General features: G+C 41.9%; 1 protein-coding gene across 1 annotated transcript in view; it reads right to left on the bottom strand.

The window, feature by feature from the left end:
• Nucleotides 1-24880, bottom strand: part of gpat2 (glycerol-3-phosphate acyltransferase 2, mitochondrial) — a 174329-nt gene that overhangs the window by 117958 nt on the left and 31491 nt on the right. Inside the window, exons 9-16 of the mRNA XM_034170671.1 lie at nucleotides 14921-15100; nucleotides 13605-13703; nucleotides 13107-13189; nucleotides 11670-11797; nucleotides 11497-11567; nucleotides 11091-11251; nucleotides 4069-4172; nucleotides 123-307 (exon numbers count right to left, since the gene is read on the bottom strand). Of these exons, the coding sequence (XP_034026562.1) occupies nucleotides 123-307; nucleotides 4069-4172; nucleotides 11091-11251; nucleotides 11497-11567; nucleotides 11670-11797; nucleotides 13107-13189; nucleotides 13605-13703; nucleotides 14921-15100 (1011 nt within the window). The remainder of the gene's footprint in view (nucleotides 1-122; nucleotides 308-4068; nucleotides 4173-11090; nucleotides 11252-11496; nucleotides 11568-11669; nucleotides 11798-13106; nucleotides 13190-13604; nucleotides 13704-14920; nucleotides 15101-24880) is intronic.

Genomic DNA, 24880 nt, shown 5'->3' with positions numbered 1-24880 from the left:
GATCTCTCACTCTTTGAAATAAAGGAAGGCAGCACTGCATTATAAGTGGTTGTTCAGCTCCATTAAACATCCAGTGAATGAGACTGTGGGTATGTGTGTGTGTGATATGAATTCAAACCTACGGGCATAAAGCCTGGAGGCAATAGATGGCAGAGTCGCAGTGCTCTCTCAGTCAACTCTGATTGACAAAACACCACATCAAACTCCATGTCACCTCTGACCTTATCTCCATCCACTCCATCACTGCGCACGCTGCTGCTGACACCACTGCCAGCCACCTCGCAAAGCATGGCTGACACAGCACAAGCTGATGGTAGGGGAAGTATAAGAAAAATACATTACATGACAAAGTTTGATCAACTCTGGTACCCATGCACTTACAACATTTAAATGGTATTATTAAAAAAAAATAAAGATAGAGCATCTGTGAAAGCCAGACAGTGACTGCAAAAGGGTCTAGTTTGTCACTCTGATGTTTTACACTTCCCTCGCCTGACTGGAAAATCACTAAGGGCCCTTGGGCAAGGCCTTTAATCCCCTATTGCTCCCTGTGTGTAGTGAGCGCCTTGTATGGCAGCACCCTGACATCGGGGTGAATGTGAGGCATAATTGTAAAGCGCTTTGAGCGTCTGATGCAGATGGAAAAGCGCTATATAAATGCAGTTCATTTACCATTTACACTCTGTAAAGGTTTCCAAACAGGTGTAATGTAAACAGTGTAACTTCTGTTACCTCATCAACATTAATGATGACGAACAGCGCTGTGGGCTACAGTGCGTCAAGTTTCTGTTTCAGCTTCCCAGCAAACCTTTCTACGTTTGTATGACATTGTGAAAACATCACTTTTTCATCACCACAACCTTACATAACGGCTTTGTCATGACATAATTGTGCAGACTTGTGCTACATCGCAACTATATCATGGAGTGGCGTGTTGTGACCATTATACAATCAATGTTAATTTGGCACAAGTTTTACACCGGATGCCCTTCCTGACGCCACACCACTAGAGTCCCTTTTTAGAGCACAGTCAACTGAACATGGCGCCATTTTGGAGCCAACTGTGCTGAACGACTGAACTTTTTATCAGTTAACCACATACAGCAACACATCCAGGTACAAGTACTATCAAAATAAATATAAAAATAGTTAAGTTTTCAAATTTACATGAATGCACAATTTATGATGATTTATTTAATGAATTTAAAGCCTGATTTATGCTTCTGCAACTCTGTAACTGACGTTGACATACGTGACAGTTTTAAAGGTTTCCGTCGCTGCATTATGCTTTATTCTGGACTAATTTGTCCCTCAACAAGCTTTTCTTTCTATAATCATCACCTCCAATTCAAAGGTAAGGTGTACAATTTCCTCTTTTTACTACTCTGTGTTGTAAATTTGCAGACTTTTCTGATCCATTTGTAATCAGTGTGGGCACTGAAAAAAGTATATAAAAAAGAGGGAAAGCAGAAAATGGTCAAATCACAACCTTTTGTGGTGTCTGATTTAACAGGTGCACATCCAGGCTGCAGGTCAGAGTCTGAGCAGGGGTTGAAAAAATAAACAGTCGGGCTTTTAATCACGGAAATAACTCTGGTCCCACTTTCTGCAAATCTCTGAGTATCATCGCTGAACTTTAATTCTGTACCGCTGTTACTGTCCACGTCCATACTGCTCTGTCCGGTACATGTGAGGAGTTTTTAATGGAGATACATTGTGATCAGACAGGACATTTTATCCGATGTGAACGAAAATCGATTAAACAAAATCTGTTATATACGGTGTTTATTACATGGAAAACCATACAAAAATATCCGGTTTATACGATGATGGTTTAGGTGAGTTTTATTGTACATGGGACTGAACAACAAATTTACCTCTCAAAACTTTGACTATGAGACGGGTGACTTTATTTTCCAAAATTTTCTTCTGTTTGGATCTGAAGGGAATCTCTACATCTTGAAACCCTTGTTGTGTCTATTTGTGCATCCAAATGCACAGCAACCCGGCATTTTCAGCAAATAAAAAAAATACCTGGATTTACATGCAGAAAGATTATCAGCGAATGCTATTTTGGCCTCAAGATGGCACCATGAGTCACGTGACCTTTTTTTTCCGGCTCATGTCGCTACTCTGAATAAAAGGACTCTACACACTACATTGTAAAAACCATCATGTAATGAACTTCAATTACAAAAACAGACACCTGCCTAGCTATCTACAATATTCCTGCAAACTGATTACTATTTTTTCCTTCAGGAACGATGCACTGTAAACCACATTTCCCCATGCCCTATTATTTTATTTGTTAACAAAATACAAGACCAACAACCAATATTTCTGTAAGATGCCATGTATGAATGTCACAGGATGCTCTACAAAATAACACCCAAATGATGTTGTAGCACAATGTCACTAGGATGTCCTGATTTGACATCAATTTGGCTATAAGGCTATACCAGCACTGCAGAGAGGACGCCAGTGGACCTCAGTCTGCAGTTCATCTCCACCTTAAAGACACTAACCACACGTCTGAGGACAAGGAAGTTAAAATATTAGCCAGAGAGAAGAAATGGTTTGAGAGAGGGGTCAAGGAGGCATTCTTTGTGAAACGTTTGAAACCCAGCCTTAACCGGGGAGGGTGTCTGAGACACGCTTTATCCCCTGTTTTCAATGGGGTACTCAGGTCAAAGCAGTTTCAGTCTTTTGTTCATGGTAATGAGTCATTCACGTCATCAGCAGAGTCGTCAAGGGAGCCATCATGAGAGGGTCCTTCCCATCATTAGGAGCGACAGCTGCCCTGTCATTAGGACGGTGCTAACTAGAGCACAATAGGTGCTAATTAGAGCTATTGTTTAGTCACTAGCTTATAGCAGTCTGCCTCTCGGTAGGAGGGGTCTGGTTAGGTTTAAAACTTCAGCTTGTGTGACTTCTTGATTATTCTTCTCTACAAGAGTCAAGACAGAAGTCAGACCACCATAGCAAGAATTTTAGCTGAGGAAGCTTCTGCGATTTGAAGCGAAACGTCTTCGAAACCCAGTCCAGTCGAAGATTCAATCTTCTCTACTATCAATTTGTGACAAAACCTGATGTTACCTGACCGTCATACGTCTTTGTTGTGTTTATCCTAAGCACATGAGTGCGAGCAAGCACACAACTGAATGAGAGGAAATTAAATGTTGCAATTTGAATTGTCAAGATTAGATGTTGAAAATTTCATCATGCTACTTTAAAGCTTTTGTTTGTTTTCAAAAGCACACACCTCATTGGTCCCTAGATGCATGTCCTATACAGCCAAAAACAACTCAAATAAAATACATAAAACTCACTGATCAAAAAATGACGAGTATGACTTCTAAAAGTTCAAATAAAGCATATCAAGAACTGTCACTCTAATGACTCAACGTTATTATGATTAAAAATTAGAGTAAAAGTCTGAAAATAAGAGAGAATCAAAATGAGAACGCTGCCTAACACCTGTCCACAAAACAAAATAAAACAAAAAACCCACAAAGTTATCTATAGTAATTCCCAATCTGTATTTAGAAACACAATGAAGAAAATTAGATGGTAAATCATTTTTTTGGTTTACCGTTTTCTATTATCAAAACAAATCATGGAAAAAAGGCCGCTCCCCTTCCCCCCTTTTTTTGTTTACTTACATAAGAAATAAAAAAGAAAAAAAAAGGAAATTGTCTCTTTTTTCCATTTTTGGTTTTCTCATTTCAAAAGTAAAACTGTGAATCTAGCTGCACTCCAGTTGAATGCCTGGATGGGCTTGTGCGTACACTTTCTTCATTTGGTGCTGTGTGCAAAGTGAAATAAAATATAAAAAACAAGCTCCCTTAAGGGCAAACACCCCGTAAAATAACATGTAGGTGAACTTTGAAAACACATGGACCTGCAGTGTGAAGGAGGCAGTGAACAGATAAAGCTACAAGACTACAGTATCCTAACAGTAGATGTATCAGCCAAAACCTCCAATGCAAAATATAGTGCTGAGAGAACACAGGGTCTCAAAATGACATTTAAACTTAATTGCTAACACAAACATGTACAGTCACTCACCCCCAACAGCCTCCATTATGAAAGTATGTGTGACAATCTGGGCATTGAGAGTGAGGTGGAGTGTAGCAACAAGAGAAGGGCGGGGAATAACAACAGGGTCTTTCCTGGAATGAAGGAGGGAAAAAGCAATGGGAAGAAATTATAGTTATGAAAATTCATATTTTAATGCCAGGGAAACAAACTGCAGTATTCCTTATGTAGTAAGACGTACTAATGGAGCTAAAGTCAACAAACTTGAAATCAAATTGCCACTAAAGCATCTTGGGGAGGTGAGGAGATCTTACACATGCAAAAGATGACAAATGTTCAGATGTTTTGCAGTGTTTTTTTAAAATATTTGAACCAAACAATCATAACACCATTAGCTGCCTCTTGTTCTGCTTAGAAAAAATTAACACAAACTACAAGTGCCCTCGGGTGGCTCTGCGCTCTATACCTGCCCAGACATAGAGAGAATCACCATTTAAGACAAAACACAAGCAACTACTCAAACTAACATTACTAAAACCATAACAAAACTTATTTTAGCCAATTTACTCACTCACTCATCTTCAACCACTTATCCGGGTTCGGGTCGCGGGGGCAACAGCTCCAGCAAGGGACCCCAGACTTCCCTTTCCCGGGCCACAGTGACCAACTCTGACTGGGGGATCACGAGGCGTTCCCAGGCTAGTGTGGAGATATAATCTCTCCACCTAGTCCTGGGTCTTCCCCAGGGTCTCCTCCCAGATGGATGTGCCTGGGACACCTCCCTAGGGAGGCATCCAGGGGGCATCCTTACCAAATGCCCGATCCACCTCAGCAGAGTCCTTTCAATTCAAAGGAGCAGCGGCTCTACTCCGAGCTCCCCACGTGAGGTAGATAGATAGGGTGATACCCTATCTACCTTGTGAGGCTTCCTGATCTGTCTGTAAGATGGTGCCGTTGTATGTGGCCTGCTGTCGGCACTCGCTTCTTTTAGTGTCGTTTTTATTGTTTTTACACTTTGTTGCATGGAATGTGTCACCGCTCCTGGTGTATGATCGCCAGACTCTTATCAGCGTTCGGGCTTCGCTGGAGAATTTCGCTGTTCCTGGCTCGGGTGGACGGCCAGGGATGCGGCTGCCCCCGCCGCCTGTCTTAGCGTCCGTACCCGACTTTCTACGCCGGCCGCTTGGCGTGTTACCTCGGCGTCTGCATCGCAGAGGACGTGGGAAGAGAGGAGGAGTTCCTGTTTGGCTCAGAGTGTGCCTGGCTGTTTCCTGCAAACATGCTCCACGACAATTCATAGCTGGAGTCTTCACACCATATGACGGCTATGACGTGCGGCGTTCCCTGACTTTTCGCTATCGGTGGCTCCGGCCGGTTGTCCAGGGTGCCGGGTCTCCACTTCCGCGTCGCCGTCCTGTGAGGAGCTGCAGTCGTGGCTGCGTGCAGGAGAACCTGCGCCCGCTCAGTTGTGTCTCCCAGCAGACTGACGTGCGCTCAGTCCGTGTGGCGCTCATCAACACAAGGTCACTCACAAGTAAGACTTTCATTTTTAATGACTTTTTCTCCAGTCGTGATCTGGACTTTCTCCTGTTAACGGAGACCTGGTTGAAACCAGGTGAAAATAGCGCCTTTTCTGAGCTCCTCCCCCCCGGCTGCTCGTTTTTCAGCTCCCCTGCGAGCATCAGGTCGAGGCGGGGGTGTGACCACGGTTTTTAAAGACAGTTTTAAATGCCGATTTTTATCTTCTAATGTCTACTCCACTTTTGAACTTCAGTTGTTTGTGATGGAGTTCGACTGTCCTGTGCTCTGTGCTGTTGTTTACCGTCCACCAAAATTTAATAAGGATTTTATTCAGGAGTTTTCTGAGTTTCTGGCAGATTTTATCCCAAAATATGACAAATTTTTGGTCTGTGGTGATTTTAATATTCATATCTGTTGTCCTTCTAATCAGCTGGCTGATGATTTTAAAAGCCTCCTGAACTCTTTTGGTCTAACACAAGTTGTGGATGGACTAACACAATCTTGGACACACCTTGGACCTGGTTATTTCTTTTGGGCTCTCAGTTTCACTTAAGGACATATCAGACATTGCTATTTCAGATCACTTTCCTGTTATTTTTGAATTTATTGCTCCTCCATCTGCTAGTAAGCCACTTGTTCCTGTCTCTCGCCGCCGTTTGGTCACATCCTCGACAGCGGGGGACTTTGCTGCTGCCTTCATGGACTCTCAGTTTTATGCCATGAATGGACTGGTTTCTCCATTACTCCCAGATAACATTCTCTCTTCTTTCCACTCTACATGCACAGTAATTTTGGACTCTGTTGCAAATCAAATCTCTGTTGCAAATCAAATCAAATCAAATCAAAATCCGACCCCTGGTTAAATGCCACGACCCGTGCCCTCAGGCAACGCTGCAGACAGGCGAACAGAAAATGGAAAAAGGACAAACTACAGGTGTCTCTGGGTTTTCTGAGGGACAGTCTGACTATCAGAAGGCTGTGAAGGAGGCAAAAGCACAATATCTGTCTCATATTATTTCGAGCAGTTGTCATCGTCCCAATGTGTTATTTCAGACTATAAACTCAGTTGTAAATCCACACACCTTTGTTTTGATGGACGCTACAACCACAACCTGTGAGGAGTTTCTTCAGTTTTTTATTGATAAGGTTTCATCAGTCAGACAGAACGCTGATCAGAGCTGTAATGTTGAGTTGTCTGCTCCTCGTGCACATTCTGTTGTGCTCGAACAGTTTGAGCCCATTTCTTTTGCATCTCTCGCTGATGTTGTAAAACACATAAAATCTACAAGTTGTCCTTTTGATGTTGTTCCAGCTAAGATGCTGAAGGAGGTTTTTAATACTGTTGGGGCGGGTCTCCTAACTTTTATCAATGCTTGTCTTAGATCAGGGTCTGTTCCAGCTGCTTTTAAACATGCTGTGGTTCGACCTCTTGTTAAAGAACCTCACCTGGACTCATCAGTTTTATCCAATTTTAGACCTGTGTCTCATCTGCCATTTCTATCTAAGGTTTTAGAAAAGGTTGTCTTTTTACAGTTACAATCATTTTTAGAAGACAATCTCATCCTTGAAAAATTCCAGTCTGGGTTTAGATCGCGACACAGCACTGAGTCAGCAATTTTAAAAGTTCATAATGATATTACTCTGTCGGTGGATGCAGGGAATCCTGCTGTGCTGGTTCTGTTGGACCTCACAGCAGCCTTTGATACTGTGGATCACACAGTACTTGTTTCCCGGTTGGAACATTTTATTGGCATTCATGGTACTGCACTTAAGTGGTTTAGATCATATTTGGCTGAAAGGAGCTTTTCTGTCATGATTGGGGACCTTTCCTCATCAACTGCTCCTCTGTGCTGTGGAGTGCCGCAGGGATCTGTCCTTGGGCCGATTCTATTTTCTTTGTACATTCTGCCATTGGGGTCAATTATAACCCAGCACAACCTGTCCTTTCATTGTTATGCAGATGATCTGCAAATCTATCTGCCTGTGAGGACTAATGGGAGTGATGCTTTGTCATCATTATTTAATTGTATTTGCAATGTAAAGCAGTGGCTGTCCCAAAACTTCCTTTACCTGAATGATGGTAAAACTGAGATCATGGTGTTTGAGCGCTCTGGCATACCAAATGTGGTAACACCAAATTTTGGTGCTTTGGCTAACTATGTAAAACCAGCTGTCAAGAATTTGGGAGTGATATTTGACAGCTGTTTGAGGTTCGATCAGCAGATAAATTCTGTTGTCAAAGCTAGTTTTTTCCAACTTCGCCTTTTGGCTAAAATAAAGCACTTTCTCAGTAGACGTGAACTTGAGACGGCCATTCATGCTTTCATCAGCTCCAGACTTGATTATTGTAATGCACTTTATTCGGGCATTAATCAGTCGTCTCTTGCACGTCTCCAGTTGGTGCAGAATGCTGCTGCTCGTCTTTTGACAAACACTTTTAGACGTGAGCATATTACGCCCGTCCTGTACTCACTCCACTGGCTTCCAGTTCGTTTTAGAATTGATTTTAAAATTTTAATGTTTGTTTTTAAAGCTATTTATGGCCTTGCACCTCCCTACTTGTCTGAAATTTTAACTTTGCGCACCTACAGTAGGACATTAAGGGCGTCTGGCCAGCTTTACTTAGATGTTCCAAGGTCAAGATATAAATGCTGGGGTGGTCATGCTTTCGCGGTAGCTGGCCCGAGACTGTGGAATGAGCTACCTCTTGAGTTACGTACTATTCCTGACCTAGCACTTTTTAAATCTAAGACTTATTTATTTAAACTGGCTTTTAACACTTAGTGGGGAGGTGACATGTTCTGTTATTTTTATGTTCTTTTTTTTATGTGTTGTTTTAAAATTTTTATTTTATATGTGTTTTATTTTTGTAAATTTGTGTTTTTAATGTTAAGCACTTTGGACACCAGTCGGTGCTGTAAAGCGCTTTATAAATAAATGTTGATTGATTGATTGATTGATCTCTAAGGGAGACACCAGCCACCCTCCTAAGGAAGCCAATTTTGGCCAATTGTACCCGCGATCTAGTTCTTTCGGTCGTGACCCAACTCTCAGGAGCATAAGTGAGAGTACGAACAAAGATTTACCAGTAGATCGAGAGCTTCGCCTTTTCGGTCAGCTCCTTTTCATCACAGCAGTACGGTAGAGCGAATGCAACACCGCCCCTGCTGCACTGATTCTCCAGCCAATCTCATGCTCTACTGTCATGAACAAGACCCTGAGGTACTTGAACTCCTTCACTTGGGGCAACACCGCATTCCCTACCCGGAGTAAGCAATCCATCGGTTTCCTGATGAGAACCACAGCCTCAGATTTAGAGGTGCTGATCCTCATCCCAGCCACTTCACACTCGGCTGAGAACCGATCCAGTGAGTGTTGGAGGTCACAGACTGATGAAGCCAACAGAACCATATCATCTGCAAAAAGCAGCGATGAAACACTGAGCCGTCCAAACTGGAACCCCCGACTACACCTCGATATCCTGTCCATGAATATCACAAACAACAAGGCGACAAGGCGCAGCCCTGGCAGAGGCCAACCTCCACCGGAAGTCTGACTTCCTGCCAAGAACCCGAACACAGTTCTCGCTTTGTGAGTACAGAGATTGGATGGCCCTGAGAAGGGATCCCCTCACTCCATAATCCCACAGCACCTCCCACAGTATCTCCCGGGGTACCCGATCATACGCCTTCTCTAAGTCCACAAAACACATGTAGACTGGATGGGCATACTCCCAGGCACCTTCAGGATCCTTGTGAGCGTGAAGAGCTGGTCGGTTGTTCCACGACCAGAATGGACCCTGCATTGTTCCTCTTCAATCAGAGGTTTGACTACTAGCCGAACCCTCCTTTCCAGCACCCTGGAGGAGACTTTGAAAGGGAGGCCGAGCAGTGTGATGCCCCTGTAATTGGCACACACTCTGTTCCCCTTTTTGAAATATGGGGACCACCACCCAAGTTTACCGCTCCTTAGGCACTGTCCCAGACCTCAAGGCAATGTTGAAGGGATGTCTCATCCAAGACAGTCCCTCCACATCCAGAGCCTTCAGCATTTCTGGAAGGATCTCATCAACCCCCGGGGCCTTGTTTGACTACCTTAGTGACTTCTACCAGGGAAATTCCAGCTTCCAGCTCTGCCCCTACAATAGAGGGCCCTCCGGTCTGCTGTAGGAGTTCCTCAAAGTGTTCCTTCCAGCACCAGATTACATCCTCAGTTGAGGTCAACAGAGTCCCATCCTTACTGTAGACAGCTTGGATGGTTCCCCATTTTCACCTCCTGAGGTGCCTCACAGTCTGCTGGAAGCGGCTTGGTGCCGACCGAAAGTCCTCCATGGTTGCTCCGAACTCCTCCCACACCCGCTGCTTTGCCTCCCCAACAGCAGAGGCTGCTGCCCTTCAGGCCTGTTGGTACCTTGCAACTGCCTTCGGAGTCCTTCCGAGTTAACATATCCCGGAAGGACTCCTTCAGTCGGACGGCTTCCCTGACCACCGGTGTCCACCACAGTGTTCGAGGGTTGCCTCCCCTCGAGGCACTTAAGACCTTCAGGCCACAGCTTCCCACTGCAGCTTCAGCAATAGAATCTTTGAACATTGCCCATTCTGGTTCAATGCTGCCAACCTCCATAGGGATGCTAGAAGAGCTCTGCCGGAGGTGTGAGTTTAAGATCATTCCTCCAGATGCTGCCAGTTCACCCACACTATCCGTTTGGGCTTACCAGGTCTGTCCAAAGTCCTCCCCCATCCTCTGATCCAACTCACCACCAGATGGTGATCAGTTGACAGCTCTGCCCTTCTCTTCACCCAAGTGTCCAGAAAATTCAGCCTCAGATCAGATGATACAATCACAAAATTGATCATTGATCTTCGGCCTATGGTGCTCTGCTACCATGTACACTTATGAGCATCCTTATGTTTGAATATGGTGATTGTTATGGACAGTCCGTGACTAGCACAGAAGTCCAATAACAAATGAACATTCGGGTTGAGATCGGAGAGGCCGTTCCTCCCAATCACGCCTCTCGAGGTGTCTCTGTCATTGCCCGTGTGTGCGTTGAAGTCCCCCAGCAGAACAATGGAGTCCCCCACCGGAGCCCCATACAGGACTCCATTCAGGGACTCCAATAAGCCGAATACTCCAAACTGCTGTTAGGTGCATACGCACAAACAACAGTTAGAGTTTTCCTCCGCACCACGGGGAGGCGATCTTCTCATCTACCGGGGTAAACTTCAATGTAGCGTGGCTCAGCCGGAAACTTGTGAGTATCCCCACACCTACCCGGCGCGTCACACCCTGGGCAACTCCATAGAAGAATAAGGTCCAACCTCTATCAAAGAGAGTGGTTCCGGAGCCGAGGCCGTGCGTGGAGGTGAGGCCCACCAGATCTAACTGGTATCTAATTGGTCAATTTAGCCAATTTAAGAAAATAAAAATAAAAAACAGATCATAACTACTAAATGTTAAAACTCCAATGAATAGCTGTGACACTCCGTATATGTTCTCACTTGTTGTATTTTAAATAAAAGAAAACCAACCTGGACGGCACTGCAGCTACGATGATATGAGGGGCGAGCAAAGACAGAGAATAGTGGATCACCTCTGCTAAACTTCCCCCAAAGCCAACGTCTTTGTTTCTGAACAAGAGCTCCTCTGTTAGCCAGTTCACATCCTGACACAGTGCAGACATAAACACACCCTGTGGAGCAGGACAAAGAAGATCCATTCCAAAATCAGACACACACATTAATCATGTGATGCGACTGTCTAACAAACTACCTTGAAACTCAATGGTGCTTATAAGCTTATGATCTCAACCATCTCTATCCATTAATTAGTATTAATGGATAGAAATGTTTGAATGGATTCTACGCTGACATCACTGAGTCCAAACCTGCTGATCAAACAATAGCATACAAAGCCGCTTACAGACAACAGATATACCTTGCGGTGTCTATACAGCAAAAGACTGGACACCAGACTCGTGGACATCACAGCCATGCAGGAGGTGGCAGCTATAAAAAGGAACAGTTTCCAATACAGTTTGAAAAACTTTAAAACAAAGTCTGATACAGATTTATTTGTAATTCAGCAGAGGTACATAATGCTTGACATACAGAAGATAAGATGAAGGATGATGCCGATGCTGAGGTCTCTTTCTGCCTGAGGTTGCTTTCTGAGTTCACCAACAGATTGGGAAGGCAGAAGCCATGACATCATTCGCTGGCCGTACACACTGGCAGTTCTTCAGATAAGAAGACAAAAATACCAGGTTGAACTTGCGTGAATTATTCTGCTTCCTGTCAAATTGCGAAGGAGTGCATAACCAATGATATAAAGCACTCACTGATGCTGTTATGCTATTAGAAATATGCTGCAGTACATTAAAATTGCATTTAAATTACAATATAAGCAACATTTAGACTTCCTAAAAAAAAAATAATAAAAGAAGCTAATTCCATTATGGTATGTGAAATTTCTCCCAATTGATCAATTTACATTCATCACAAAATTTGTACAAAATGGCAAAAAATATCTCTAGCTGGATCTCAACACAACCCTTAATGACTATTATGAGGCCTCAGTGCAAGATTTAACAACATATTTGTCGTAAAAGATGAAAGAGTGTGACTGGAAAAACAAGATGAGATTGGGCACTGCGGATGAATGCAAAGCATATATAATTGCAGCTATATCAATGAACTGAAAATGTGTGTTGTATTTTGTCAAATGCTTATCTGAAGTTATGCTGAAGTGAAATTAGTTTTATCCACACAGCTTAGCTGTGCTAGCGTGAAATTAACTGTTGTGTAGCAGAAAGTGAAGTGTGAACTCCTGCCTGTGATAAAAGGAACTATAGAAAGAGATTGCTCATTTACATCAGGATTAAGACCTGAATACATGCACCTCTGTGAAATTATTGTAGGTGGCAATGGCACCTATGGCAACTTCAGAAACATTAGTACATGGTGCTACAATGCTATACACACATCTGAACAAAAACAAGGTTTTAAAAGATTAAAACATTAGTGGCAGAGGTCAAGAATGAGAATGGAAGAGACTAAGTGTTAAGTACTATTAAAGCATGTTAGTGATTTGGGCATGCACAGAACCCGATAATCCTTTCCATCATTTATCTTTTTTCATGTGCCTCTTGCCAGCTCTCTGAATTATGCTGTTTTAAATGGGCCTGCTCTCTCAAAAGAATAAAAAATGTGTAAGCAGAGGTTTTTCAGCTCATCAGAAACCATACTGAGGCTGAGTAAGGACGCCCCCCCCCCCCCCCCCCCCCCCCCCATCTTTTTCACTGGCAGACTGTGCAATGTTGACAGTAACTGGACCGAGTCTAACATGATGAGATCTCCTCAGGAACTGCGCCATATCTGTGTCAAACTTAAGGTTTACGTGTGAAATTAGCAGCACACTTACAACTAAAGTTTATAAGAAATTAATTAAATTTTTTTTTAAGAGATTACACTCATTATGGAAAGCTCACCAGGTGCAGTCACCCTGCTGCACACAGACATGCAAACATGCACAGGTGCTTTGCTTACCTTTTGTTGAGGATAACAGGCAGTAACAGGTCCTGTAGAGGGAGCCATCCATCCACCCTACACCTCCCTGTCTCACATGTCTCCTACACACAAAAGAATGGACATACATACTGCAAAATGTCATTTTTAAATAATGCTTTCATAACATTCTAAAAAACATTTGCTTTTAAACGTTTCACTTTGTACTGATTCATCAGTAGTCACTACATTCACAGATTTCTGGCTCTAAATAGCAATTACTGTTGAATGCCAATCATCTGTTATGATTGCCACAAGTTGACCTTTAGCCAACCTTCCTGTTGTCACTGAATGAATATAAAATTTAAAAAAGATCAATCCTGGCTAGGGTGAAGCTAAAACAATTTCTGATTTATATAAGCTAATTTGTGAATCAAATTCAAAAGGTCAGTGTGACATAGGACAAGGAGTAATCTTTGCCTTTGTACTTCTCAGAAGAGATAAGCAGGTCTTTGGTATTAAGCTTTTGCAGCTGTTCACCTTGAGAGAAAATGGCTTGGCGAAGTGAATCCTCACAGTTCCTTCTGATTTCTTCCAGAGACGAGACCACATCCACAGCAATAAAGAACTTAGGTCAGCCTGTGGAGATATGCAACATATACACACAAACTCGTAACAGTGCTACACACAATGAGTTTGTGATAACATCATAATGAGGCCTTGCCTTTAGGTGGGACATTACAATTGCAATACCACTAATGACCATAGTTTATGATGAAAACACTAAGATTAACAGGCAATCTGAGGGTGTAAGCGTGTGAGAACTGTGTGTACTGTACTCTGCATTGCAATGACAGAACAAAATGTTGAGGTGAGGACCCTATTATTGCACTTAACTATAAACAACGCCCACTCTCCAGTATTATCTCAAAGTGCAATACTAATGGAGACTAATAGCAATCATGATCGCCAAACAAAATACCGTATTTACTCTATTAAATGCCCCAGGTGCATACAACTTTGGAAAAGGGGGTGTTTATTAATGATCTTTTAAGTGCGCGTGCTTGCATGCATGCTGTACACAGTACAGCCTAACTGGCCTTACAGTCCGGCCTTATGGGCATGCATACTGCATGCCAGAGAAGCAGCGCATACTCAAATAGAATATTTTTCTGCATGCAGTAGCTGCCACACAATCACATAAAGTGGCTCTGTGCACACGTTAGTACTCAGCAGTGTTCAAACTAAAAGTTGTGAAAGAAGTGGAAGAAAAGGGGAAGCGCCATGCTGCTCGGATTTTCCTAGTCAATGGGAAATGCATCTGGGAGTGGTGTAGGAACAAGGATTAGCTTGCAACTCTGGCCAAACAGGAAAATGGCTGCCTGGTGGGGGAAGGGAAGTGCATTATCGGGACATTGAAGAGGAGCAGATAAAATGGTTCCATGGAAGGCGTCCGCATGACAGGTAAGAGTCTGAAATCTAAGACACTACAGCCGCAGCAGCAATGAGGTGGAACTATTTCATTTTACTCTGTTCTCTCAGGAATTCACAATTTCACTATGTGCAATTTGCTGAAAAAGCCGGGGAGGGGGTGTTTAATTGGGTGGAGGCCCTTAATGGAGTAAATACAGTAAAAACCAATTCTCACCTAATCAACTAACATCCAGCAACAATTTAGACAATAAAGTTGTGTGGTGAAATCCTCAAAGCTACAAACTGTGTCATCACTGGCAATTTAGATTTTCCTCTGAACCAAACCTGCTCACTTACCCCTGAGGACATCACAGTTACAGATGGCTCTTATTAAGTGGTGTTTGTGTGTTCTTGCCACTGTGTATGTGTCCATACGCATGCACCTGTATGTTAGACTTGGGAACACAATCATAAGAGATGCCCACAGGGACAAGACTGATGTCAGTCAAAGATCCCTCTTTGATGAGCTGTCTGAGGTGAGCCAGCCACTGGCCACCTTGGCCAGATGATGATAGCACACCCACACTGATGGCTTGGCCCTCGTGTAGCAGCTCCTGTACCAGCTGGAGACAAAGAGAGAGAAAAAACACTGTATTTAAAATCTTGGAAATATGGGAGGAAATTAATTATAATGCCTGGTGTGCATTTCAAAAATGAAAACAACTACCAGGCCAGACCATGTAGAAAAACCACAAACATGAAAACAGAGCACAGAGTCTGCTGGAAAAAAGAGTCAAAATACAGAAAGAGATAAGGATAAAGAATAGAGATAAAACGGACTGTGGGGGACAAACACTTCATGACATTCAGAGACACTTCCATTGCCCCAAGTACTGGTTTGCCAGGACAGACATGGTAGATTCAATTACTGTTGTGCAGCAGCTAAGCAGGCCTACACTCAAACAATAAAGATCTATTAACACTGAAAGATATCCACTAAAGAAGCCTGCTTTCTAAAATACATCCAATACACTCACTAATATAAATAGTCAATAAAAGGAAAAACAAACCCTACTTACTGTGTCACTCATAAACAACCTATTTATGTTGATGATTCATCTGAACTGTTCTTTTTCTGTTGCAGAATTATTGCACACGTACATTTTGAATAAATAAATAAGTGAACCTCTACCAAACCCCCAATAATCTGGTGCACCAGTTTCAATTAATTTTGGGCTTTCTCAAATTAAATCGTGAGGGGCTATGGGTGTACTTTTCCTTTGTTTCATAAACTTTCAACTAATACATTTTTCCAGTTTGCTCTGTGAATTCATTTTGGGTCAGTTTTTGGGTGCAAATTTCTCTGCAACATATGACACACAGTACAATGGAAAAGTCCAAGGAGCTCGTGCAGATGTGAGAATGAGATAATAGTCAGGAATGCCTCTTAAAAATGGTACTGATCAGAGTCTCACTAAGCAACAGTGTATTGAACACAAACTCATTTCCACAGTACCAAAGTATTCTCCAAAAACCTCTAGTACCAAAGACATCTAGTCATCACCTGAGGTCACTGGTTATAGTCTTTCAATCATCCAGTATGATAGGACGTACAAGGCCCTTAAAGACTTGGACGTTTGTTCCCCTACAAAGGCATCAACATCACCAATCATCTCTGTCCAGGGACGTCATGACTATATAAGTGCCTCTATGGTTTCTCTCAGTCTTAAAGGTAGATAACTACAAGTTTGGTTCCAAGCATCTCCATGTCAACCAGTGACATGTGGTCAGGGGAGGCTGCACCACACCTGTCATCATGGAAAGAAAAAAAATGTAAAATAAAAAAATTAAATTGTATTTATCCGGTGATTTGTACTATAAAGTTATTTACTTTTTAACTTCATCAGTTTAAGATTATTTTTATTCAAAATCGTTGAATTTTCACATTTACCATTCAAATACTGAGAAATACGAGCCAGCTGTGCCTCACAATGGATTGTGCAATCACTGGGCTAACTGCTGGCATGCTACACATTGAGACTGTCTTGCTGTTTCTCTGTATGGCGCTATTAAAACAGTCAAACACATTGGCTATATGCTAGCGGATTAGCTTTTCAGATAAGTTTTAAAACCATCATCGGACCAATTATCTTCCAATAAATTTATTTCCGATAACATTCAGTCCGATAACATTTTTTTTTGCTGGTAAAGTGAGCAAAGTTTAACGGTCAAAAACATTTGTAAACCCTAAAATCAAACATTTTAGTCCATCTGTTGTGTGTTTATAGCAGACTGGCTGTCACTTGCTGATGGCGTCATCATTAAATGCAAAACGTGATTGGCTGGTCGATGCAGAGAGCATTGCGGGTAGTGTAGTTCAGGTTCACTTTGGATGTTACAGTGTTTCCGTCCCTTGTCCCTTGGAAATCTGCTGCAAAACCAAATCTGCTGCAAAACCCATCACACATCGTGCAAAAAGAATTATTTAAATATCTAAATAACACTGGATTACTTCATCGCATCTAAACAAATGACTATGGCTGCCAGGAGTTAATGTTTTGTAAAATCTCAGCGATCAGTCACTCAGCGATCAGTCAATCAGTAGGTGGTGGTAAATACACCTTAAACTGGTGCTGTCCACCACTGGATCCGAAAGAAGAAGTCCACTCGACACAAACACAAAACGGACTAATTTTGACATTATTTTTATTTTATTTCTTTGTGGCTGACGGTATTGCCAAGACTCGTGGGAGAGAGGAGCTCTCACAGCTCAGCTGTGTACAGACTGGGACATTTCTTCACCATTTATACCATTTTGGATAATCTAAAGATGATGATTTCTTCAGATGAATCTCACTGAAATGAACAGGTAAGAATTTATATTTATTACATGTATTTTACTCTGCCAATCAATGCATTAAAAATGCATGGACGTATTTCGGTTGTTTAAGCCGCAGGGTTAAAACAGTGTGAAAAAAGCGGCAGTACTTAGCTCGTAAATAACGGTGTATCTAATGCCGAGATAAACTGTGACTTCTAATACTGTGTTTTACTGCTTTTGAAAGATGATGACAGTGTTTGGGGTTTTATTTTTTTATTCACTCATTTTTCGTGCATTCTTGTGTGTTTGTGATCCTTGAATTTGCCCAGCAACTCCTGCAGCGCTTAAAGTGAAACTGGTTTATCAGAAGCCGACAGTGTAATCTGATGTGCCCGCATCACAATACTAAAAGTTATCGGTTATCTGTAATAAAGATAAATTTTTTAGCGGTTTATCGTCATAAAAGATAACTTTTCAGTTACCTGATTAATGGCTATGGAAGCTAACTTTTTGGTTAGCTGAGCCCCCCACTGGTTTTTTTGTCAACAGCTGTATGTGTGTGTAACGTGTTTCATGTACTGAGTGATCATAGATTGGCTACAAAAGCACTAAGTGAGGCATGCAGTTCGCCTGCCTCATGTTAGGGGGCACTAGTGATCCCAGGGATTCTTCTTGCAGCAACTCCTCAGCTGCAGAATAAGTGACAGCAAGGTACAAGAGCAGCCATTCATTTATTTTTTCCTCTCGCCTGGCCTTTAGTTTCAGAATGGAGGATTACATATCCAAACAAACAATTTTTTAATCTGGACTTTTAATCGAAGAAGGAAGGAATAATTAAAGGAAGGAACACCGGAGCTAAAAGGTTTGATTCAGACTGCGGTACAGAAGACCCGCTCTTTTCAAAAGAAGCGATACACACGTAAAGTTTGACTGTGTGGATGTCCAGCAAGAAACTGCCTTTTCTGCTTTTCCTGCCTTCTTTTCTCAACTTATGACACTCAACTTATGACAATATCCTATCTGGACTCAGATAGGATATTGTGAGCTGAAAAATTTCCAATGAGTCATCAAACACGAGCGGTCGACCACTCACATTCAAAGCCAGAAAAGGCTCAAAACAGAGTCGGAACAGGACTGATCAAGGATGACTTTCTTCCCTGGCAGTGATCTCTGCTGAGACAGAGAGACTTTTAAAACTGAAGGAAGATAAGGAAGACTTCTACAAACAAGTCATTAATGCTTTTGTTCAGAAGGAGTGGCACATGGACTTCATTTATACAGTGGGGTAAAAAAGTATTTAGTCACTCTTTGATTGTGCAAGTTCTCCTACTTAGAAAGATGAGAGAGGTCTGTAATTTTCAACATATACTTCAACTGTGACAGACAAAATGAGAAAAAAAATCCAGGAAATCACATTATAGGATTTTTAAATAATTTATTTGTAAATTATGGTGGAAAATAAGTATTTGGTCCATAACAAAAGTTCAACTCAGTACTTTGTAACATAATCTTTGTTGGCAATCACAGAGGTCAAACATTTCCTGTAAGTCTTCACCAGGTTTGCACACACTGTAGCTGGTATTTTGGCCCATTCCTCCATGCAGATCTCCTCTAGAGCAGTGATGCTTTGGGGCTGTCACTGGGCAACATGGACTTTCAACTTCCTCAACAAATAATTATCAATTCCTCAATAATAAATATCAATTTTATTTATATAGCGCCAAATCACAACAAACAGTTGCCCCAAGGCACTTTATATTGTAAGGCAAAAGCCATACAATAATTACAGAAAAACCCCAACGGTCAAAACGACCCCCTATGAGCAAGCACTTAGCGACAGTGGGAAGGAAAAACTCCCTTTTAACAGGAAGAACCTCCACCTCCTCCAAACACAACGAGTTGAGTTTTTACCAAAATGTTCTATTTTGGTTCCATTTGACCACATGATATTCTCCCAATCCTCTTCTGGATCATCCATATGCTCTCTGGCAAACTTCAGACAGGCCTGGACAAGTACTGACTTAAGCAGGGGACACACCTGGCACTGCAGGATTTGAGTCCCTCTCTGCATAGTGTGTAGCCTTTGTTACTTTGGTCCCAGCTCTCTGCAGGTCATTCATCAGGTCCCTCCATGTAGTTCTGGGATTTTTGTTCACCGTTCTCATAATCATTTTGATCCCACGGGATGAGATCTTGCGTGGAGCCCCAAATCAAGAGAGATTATCAATGGTCTTGTATGTCTTCCATTTTCTTACAATTGCTTCCACAGTTGATTTATTCACATCAACCTGCTTGACTATTGTAGATTTACTCTTCCCAGCCTGTTGCACATCTATAATTTTCTTCCTGGTGTCCTTCAACAGCTCTTTAGTCTTGGCCATGGTTGAGTTTGGAGTCTGATTGTTTGAGGCTGTGGATAGGTGTCTTTTATACAGATAACGAGTTCCAACAGATGCCATTAATACAGGTAACAGGTGGAGGACAGAAGAGCTTCTTAAAGAAGAAGTTACAGGTCTGTGAGAGCCAGAAATCTTGTTTGTTTGTGGGTGACCAAATACTTATTTTTCCAGCATAATTTACAAATAAATTCTTTAAAAATCCTACAATGTGATTTTCTGTATTTTTTTTTTCTCATTTTGTCTCTCATAATTGAAGTGTACCTATGATGAAAATTACAGACCTCTCATCTTTCTAAGTAGGAGAACTTGCACAACCAGGGGCTGACTAAATACTTTTTGGCCCCACTGTAAGTAAAGGTAAGTTCATAATAATGCTTTTTGTGTATGCTACAGTTTGTGTGTGTAAAGAATGCTGATATGAGATTTTAAACATTATCCATTAACTGCTGCCAATCAAATGGAGAATAAGCTACTCTGTGGGGTTCATGTTTGTAAATCTGATTGTGATAAAGTCAGTGCCTCACCAGCCATCAACCTCACTGCACGTCACTGATGTCAACCCAATGTGACTTTTGTTTTGAGAAACAATAATGGGGTACACTGAAAGGTTACTAGGTGTAGCCCTATTCAGATGAGTTTAGTTTTATATAAGGAGGTCAAGCAATGTAATATTTGTTCTGACCAAATTGCATGGAATAAAGAAAGCTCAATATAAATGAAACACAGGTGTGGCTACTAAACAAACAGGGCAGATGCACTGCCGTCACTCCTCCAAAAAATAAAAGTCAAAAATTACCAAGCTTCTGTATTAACTTGCATGTAAAGCTGAGTGTCATCAGGAAAAGTAATTCCATATTACTGCATTGCAGTATCTGTCCAAGAGGTGCCATGTAAAGAGAAAATAGCAGAGGGCCTAATACAGAACCCCATGTACCCAATAAAGTTTTTTTTTAACCAGAGTGAGCTTCAAAGTAATGTTATTCACTGAATTCAGTTAGATAAACATGATGTCAACCATGACACAACCTGAGCTATAATACCAAAATAAGTCTATCCAACAATATACAGTGATAAACTCTATTGAACACTGCACTGGGATCGAGAACTCTACACTACACTGGTATCTGGTACCATTGCCAACAGAAGATCATTCACCACTTTAGTAAGGGCTGTCTTTATGGAGTGATACATAAGTGCTAAATACTGACTACAGTGCCTCAGAGAGATCATTATCAGCAAGATAAGCTTCAAGCTGTTGTGAAGTAAATTTTTCAAGAATCTTTGAGTAGAAATGTAGATTTGATACTGGTCTATACTAAGCCAGTGAACCTGCTTCTAGGTTGTTTTTTTGTGAATAATTTTCATCACTGCAGATTTAAAGCATGTAGGAACAGTACCGGCTGTAAGTGACAGATTAAAATTTTTTAGCTTCGTTGGTCCAAGTGAAGACCACAGGTCCTTAAACAATTTAACTGGCAATAGATCAAAGAGATGAGTAGTACTTGGTATGCAACAACACACCAAGCAAGATCATGTCAAAATTGGTAAATATCGGTTTTCGATCAGAGTTAATGAATACTTTATAGTGGGATCACTCAGTCTGACTAAAGTTTGCTGGAGTATTTTTTGACCCAATACCCTAGATTTCCTTTTCAAAGTAAGCCAAGGCCTTTGCAACTTGAGAAGATGAAATTTCACCATAAATGGAGCAATCAAATCTATTAGATGAGTAAGTGCTCTATTCAGGCTATATGCAATACTGCCACTGACTGAGCGTATTCAGAAAGAGACTCCAGAATCTCAGGTAATCCAACACTAAATTCAGTTATGGTAGAGGAACTAATGTGATGGGTAGACGATGTACAATCATCTAGTCTCATCGGCAGGACAGTAATAATTCAAAGACAACGAGTGAATAACCAAAAAATTTTCAGAATACTCAAAAACACTTCGCTGAGGGCATCCAAAGGCTTATTAACACGGATCTTAAAGTCAAATCAAGTCAAGTCTGGGAGCATGACCTGGTGCTACAATTTGCCACACTTTACCTTGGGCCCTGGATGGCAACCAGCCAGACAGACAACCGGTCCATTCCGACATCTCTAAAATAACCATACAACTAGGTGCAGCCAGGTGAAACGTGGGTGTCCCCTTGCCTTTATCTTAAAGTCACCAACAATAAAGAACTTATTAGCATGAGTCCATGAATCAGAAATTAAATCACGTAATTCATGTAAGAATTTGGAATAAGGTCCAGGAGGTTTGTATACAATGACAAAATAACATTACTAAAATCCAACAGGATCATCATAACTGTTCCTAGCAGCCTGAGAAGGGCAAAGAATTAAAGCTTTGAATGAGTTAAATTTTGCAACCCTGTGAGCCATTAAACTAAAAAGAGATTAAAAGAGTAAAGCAACACTTCCACCTTGTAGTATCACGGGTAAAATGAGTAAATGTGTACATGGGTGGACAAGCTTACTTAAAGGCAGGTGTACATTTGGCTTTAACCACATTTCACATAAATTAGGCAAAACTAACCCTTTCTCACAGATAAAGGCAGCAACGCTTCAGAACCCTACCCAAGACTCGGTCTATGCAAGCACAGAAGGGAGTAGGAGCTAGAACACATCCCTGATGAATGCCAGAATTCAATGCGAAAAAGTCAGAGATCAGGGGGCTCATATACAAAGACTGGTGTGGATTTCCAACTGAAACATGGCGTATGCTAAAACCCACTGGCATAAGCACAAAAATGTCCAGATGTATCAAAGTGGCATACGTAGATCGTGTGGCTCCACGTACGTGGATCTAAGCATGTTCCGTTTGTACAGCCCACTGAACGTGGAATTGAGCACACATGCAGACATACCAAACTGCTCCCTCTCCATACCCCTATTTAAATATGCAAATTCATGTAAGCAGGCCCTGGGACATGGGATTTCCCTCTGTTCGATCATTCCACATGAACAAAAAGAAATTACACAGTGTGTGCTAAAGATGACTGTAAATGACAGGGAAACACGCGGGGATAGTTTATTTGGGTCCCTGTCAAACGGAATAAACATGAAATGGAAATAAAGTTAGTGGGAGCGTGTGTGAGGCCGTAAATGCTGTGAGCTCAGAGCGGCACACACACAATAAAATTAAAACAAATAAGGTGCGCAGTGTCTAAAAGTATGTGACCATTCACAACTTTACACACGCAATTACTGACAAATACTGAACACAGGAAGACAATCGAGGGCCTTTATAGAGAAGCTTGAATCTTCGACTGGACTGGGTTGCTTGACGCGAGGACATTTTGCTTCAAATCGCAGAAGCTTCTTCAGCTAAAATTCTTGCTCTGGTAGTCTGACTTCTGTCTTGACTCTTGTAGAGAAGAATAAACAGAAGCCACAAAAGCTGGAGTTTTAAACCTAACCAGACCCCTCCTAAGGAGAGGCAGACTGTGTGTCTCCTTAGAAGGGGTCACTAGCCTATAGCAGTCTGCCTCTCGGTAAGAAGGGTCTGGTTAGGTTTAAAACTCCAGCTTTTGTGACTTCTTGATTATTCTTCTCTACAAGAGTCAAGACAGAAGTCAGACCACCAGAGCAAGAATTTTAGCTGAGGAAGCTTCTACGATATGAAGCGAAACGTCCTTGCGTCAAGCAACCCAGTCCAGTCGAAGATTCAAGCTTCTCTGCTATGGAAACCACCTGGACAACTGAGAGCCTACACAGAAAAATCGAGGGCCTGTTAAGAAGCACTGCAGCTCTAGTTTCACCATCAAGCAAAACAAAAAGACATTAATGCTAATGACAAAAAACATGTTTGAATGTGCATATGCCCAAATGTGCCCACGCTGATTTTTTGTACAGAACAATTACACGAATAAACTATATACTCACTAAGCAGCCACCGATCGTGCACCGTGCCAGCTCCTAGCCTGTTCCCAACCTAACACAGTGCATTTGCGCATCACATATGATATGTACATTGATGGAATGAAATTGTTTCATATTGTGTGTACAGCCAATAGCGCCGATTACATCAGGGAAACCGGCTCTCACTGCAAATTGTGCTCTAATGTTGGAATGTGATGTACCTGGAAGACATTCAGATGATTGCGTTCCACAAAGCTGGTATGGCTCGACTAAAGGTTGACTGGCACACTCCTGACCGATCGGCCAGCTCCCGCTGGAATGCCCCTGTTGCCAGGAACCCCAGCATGGTCAGGACCTGTGTGGGCACACACAACCCCTGGCGCCTTGCCGTATTGCGCTCTAGGGCCGACCGCAGTTCTGTGTGCAAATCCAGTAACTCCAGTAGTGGCCTTGGTAATTGAAATCGGCTTATGAGCCAATTATTGTCATTTGCAAGTAAATCCTTTCCTTCCCTCAATACACACTCATGTCAGATTGCACCATTTGCAAGATCCTCTAACAATGCTAATGCAGCCATTGCTGATGGCATTTTCCTCAACACTTTACACATGCTTTTATATCCAACCATATAACTGCAAACTTGTGGGTGTGTTAATTGCTCATAAGAGTGTCTCTGATGTGCACATCACTCCGATGACTTCATGTTTTCACACTATTAACAGTTTCCCAGCATCACCTTTACATGCCGCCGTTTAATGAGATGGTGTCATTGCACAAAATCAAAAAACTTTACAAGGCAGTCTGGTATGATGTTCAAAGGAGAGTAGCACCTATCGCCAAACACAGCATCTTTAACATATATTTACACTCTTATAATACCTTTATAATGAGGCAGTGAGCTAGATGTTCACACCAAAAATCACTCAGGCGGACTTACCATACAGCATTATCAATTTGTCAATGATGTAAGAGGGAGTTTTTCCTTACCATTGTCATCTGTGTAATTGCTCTAGGGGTTGAGTAAGGTGCTTCACATCAGTAAGGTTAGACCTTACTGATGTGAAGCGCCTTGAGGCAGCTTTGTTGTGATTGGTGCTATATAAAATGAAATCAGTGACGGAACGACACACAGACTTCATTCGACCACTTCCAAAAACTTCAGTGTCTAGCCTACTGTCTTAATTTCTGCTCTAGATCATCTTTGACTGACAGCCAATCCCGAAGACACTGTTAGATACAAACAACTTAACTACAGCAATTTAACTTATCCTTTATTTAACCAGGTTGATCCCACTGAGATCGAGACCTCTTTTGCAA

This window comes from Thalassophryne amazonica, chromosome 5, assembly GCF_902500255.1.
Source record: "Thalassophryne amazonica chromosome 5, fThaAma1.1, whole genome shotgun sequence".
NCBI lineage: Eukaryota > Metazoa > Chordata > Actinopteri > Batrachoidiformes > Batrachoididae > Thalassophryne > Thalassophryne amazonica.
Note: the sequence above shows the minus strand (reverse complement) of the source record. Positions and strands in the feature narration are given on the sequence as shown.